This window comes from Solanum lycopersicum, chromosome 9, assembly GCF_036512215.1.
Source record: "Solanum lycopersicum chromosome 9, SLM_r2.1".
In the NCBI taxonomy this organism is placed as follows: domain Eukaryota; kingdom Viridiplantae; phylum Streptophyta; class Magnoliopsida; order Solanales; family Solanaceae; genus Solanum; species Solanum lycopersicum.
Window position 1 is genome coordinate 36,864,523 of NC_090808.1, and position 2,409 is coordinate 36,866,931.

Here is a 2,409-nt window from a genome sequence, read left to right on the forward strand (position 1 = left end):
GATTTCAACTAGAATTCGCATTTGCTAAACTTAGCGAATAACTAGCGATCTTTGAGAGTCTGCAGAACAACTCTCAGATGACTCGAGTGTTCTTCCTTGTTCCTAGAGTAAATAAGCATATCATCAATAAAGACGGTAACTAACAAGTCCAAGTATTGTTTGAACACTCTGTTCATAAAATCCATGAATGCTGCAGGAGCATTGGTTAGTCCAAATGACATAACTACAAATTCATAATGACCATACCGAGTTTTAAAGGTTGTTTTTGGAATGTCGTTATCTCTGAATCTAAGCTGATGATAACCTGATCTGAGGTCTATCATTGAGAAATGTCTAGCACCTTGAAGTTGGTCAAATAAGTCATCAATCATGGTCATGGGATACTAATTCTTAATTTTGACCTTGTTCAACTATTTATAGTCAATGCATATTCTGAGAGAACCATCTTTCTTCTTTACGACCAACACTGGTGCACCCCATAGTGTAATACTAGGTTTGATTAAGCCCTTATCTAGGTTGTCTTTCAACTGATCTTCCAACTCTTTAAGCTCTGCTGGAGCCATTTTGTAAGGAGGAATATAAATAGTTTGGGTATCTGGAATGAGATCAATTCTAAAGTCAATTTCCCTTTTGGGAGGGACTCCGGAAAGATCTTCTGGAAACTCACAAACTACTGGAACTGACTAAAGAGTTGGGGTTTCAGAGCTTGAATGCTTAACCTGAACTAGATGATAGAGATAAACCTTAGAGATCATATTTCTGGCCTTAAGGTAAGAAATGAATCGACCCATAGGTGCTAAACTACTTCCCTTCCATTCTAAGATTGGTTCATCTAGAAACTGAAAACGAACAATCCTAAATCTACAATCGACTGAGGCATAACAGGAACGTAACAATCCATGCCTAGAATGACATCGTACTATATCATTTCTAATTCTACAAGGTATTCTGAGGTAAATTTCTAAGATATTGTGACAGGGCAATTTCTATATACCCGTCTGGCTATGACTGGGTCACTGACTCGATTAGAGATTGAGAAAGGTTCCGAGAGACTTTCTGGACTAATACTGAATTGGACTGCTATCTAAGGAGTGACAAAGGAAAGAGTAGCCCCTGGATCTAACAATGCATAAACATCAAGGTCAAAGACTTGTAACGTACCAGTAACTAGATCATGAAAACCTTCCTGATCTTGGAAAGCCTAAAGAACATACAACTTGTTCTGGCGGTGACCGCCACCTGTACCAGATGAGTTACCCTATTGAATCGGGAGACTTGTTGGTGCTGATGAAGTTGTAAACTGATCTTTATCATAACCACCTGCTTGACCATGTCTAGAAGGACAATCCATCAACCTGTGATCAAACTGACTGCACCCAGAGCACCCTTCTTTTCCTACGATACACTCGCTCGGATGGTTCTTGCCACACTTAGAGCAAGTAGGGTAAGTCTTGATGCCTGAAACACTTCCCTGAGATTTATATGCTGGCGCTCTAACCTTCTGGTCAAACCTGTTCTTGGAGGATGGAACACTAGCTGAAGAAGGGGCTGGAGCTGAAAACTTTTGCTGAATCTGTGAGCAATTTCCACTACCCGATTATTACTGAGAGTAGTCATAGTTACCAGTCCTAGCCTTCTTATTATCTTTGGCCTGTTCCCTAAGCTTATCACCCTCAAGCTGCTGAGCATGAGTCATAAGCCTAGAGATGTTCATATCTCCTAGTAACATAGCATTTGTGCACTCAGTTTTCACCAAATTTGACACTTCATACAAGAAGTTATTCATTTGATACCTAGAGTCTGCAACTATGTGAGGATCATACCTCGAGAGTTGGTTAAACTTCAGCCCGTACTATTGGACACCCGTGTTTCGCTGTCTTAAGTTAATGAATTCCGGAGCGTTTGCTTCTCTCAACTCTATTAGGAAAAACTTATCTAGAAAGGTCTCACTAAAGCATTCTTAAGTAATAAGCATTGTATCTGTATGCCTATTCTAATCATGATATGAAAGTCAAAAATCTGACTAAAAACTAGGGATCTAATGTGTGAAAGGAACCCACTAGTGAAATCCCACATATCTGGTGATGAAATCCATGGAAAAGTATTTAGATTTCGAGGCTAGAGCTGATGGAACATTGTTACATTCTTGAAATAGGGTTCTTGACCTTTTTCTCCTTTCTTGCTTCTAATTTTTTAAGTTTATGATTAATGATTTGACTTAGGTAAGTTTTAGGTATGTTTTTAGTCTTAAAGTGACTAGAGTATGATGATTTAGGGTCAAAACGACATATCTTAGGGTTTAAACTAAGTGGGAAAAGACCAAAACATTACTAAGTTAATTGATTCCGGACCAAATAACGATTTGGACTGACGGCCGTCGTTCAATCAACGGTCTGTAGTTTGGGTCCA

General features: G+C 39.1%; 1 protein-coding gene across 1 annotated transcript; it reads right to left on the reverse strand.

Moving 5' to 3' along the window:
- Positions 1–1,258: 1,258 nt before the first annotated feature.
- On the reverse strand, positions 1,259–1,786 carry LOC138338491 (uncharacterized). The gene is made up of 2 exons (XM_069289457.1): positions 1,624–1,786; positions 1,259–1,554 (listed from the first exon to the last, which is right to left on the reverse strand). The coding sequence occupies exons 1-2, from the start codon at positions 1,784–1,786 to the stop codon at positions 1,259–1,261; spliced, it is 459 nt and encodes a 152-aa protein (XP_069145558.1).
- Positions 1,787–2,409: the final 623 nt, after the last annotated feature.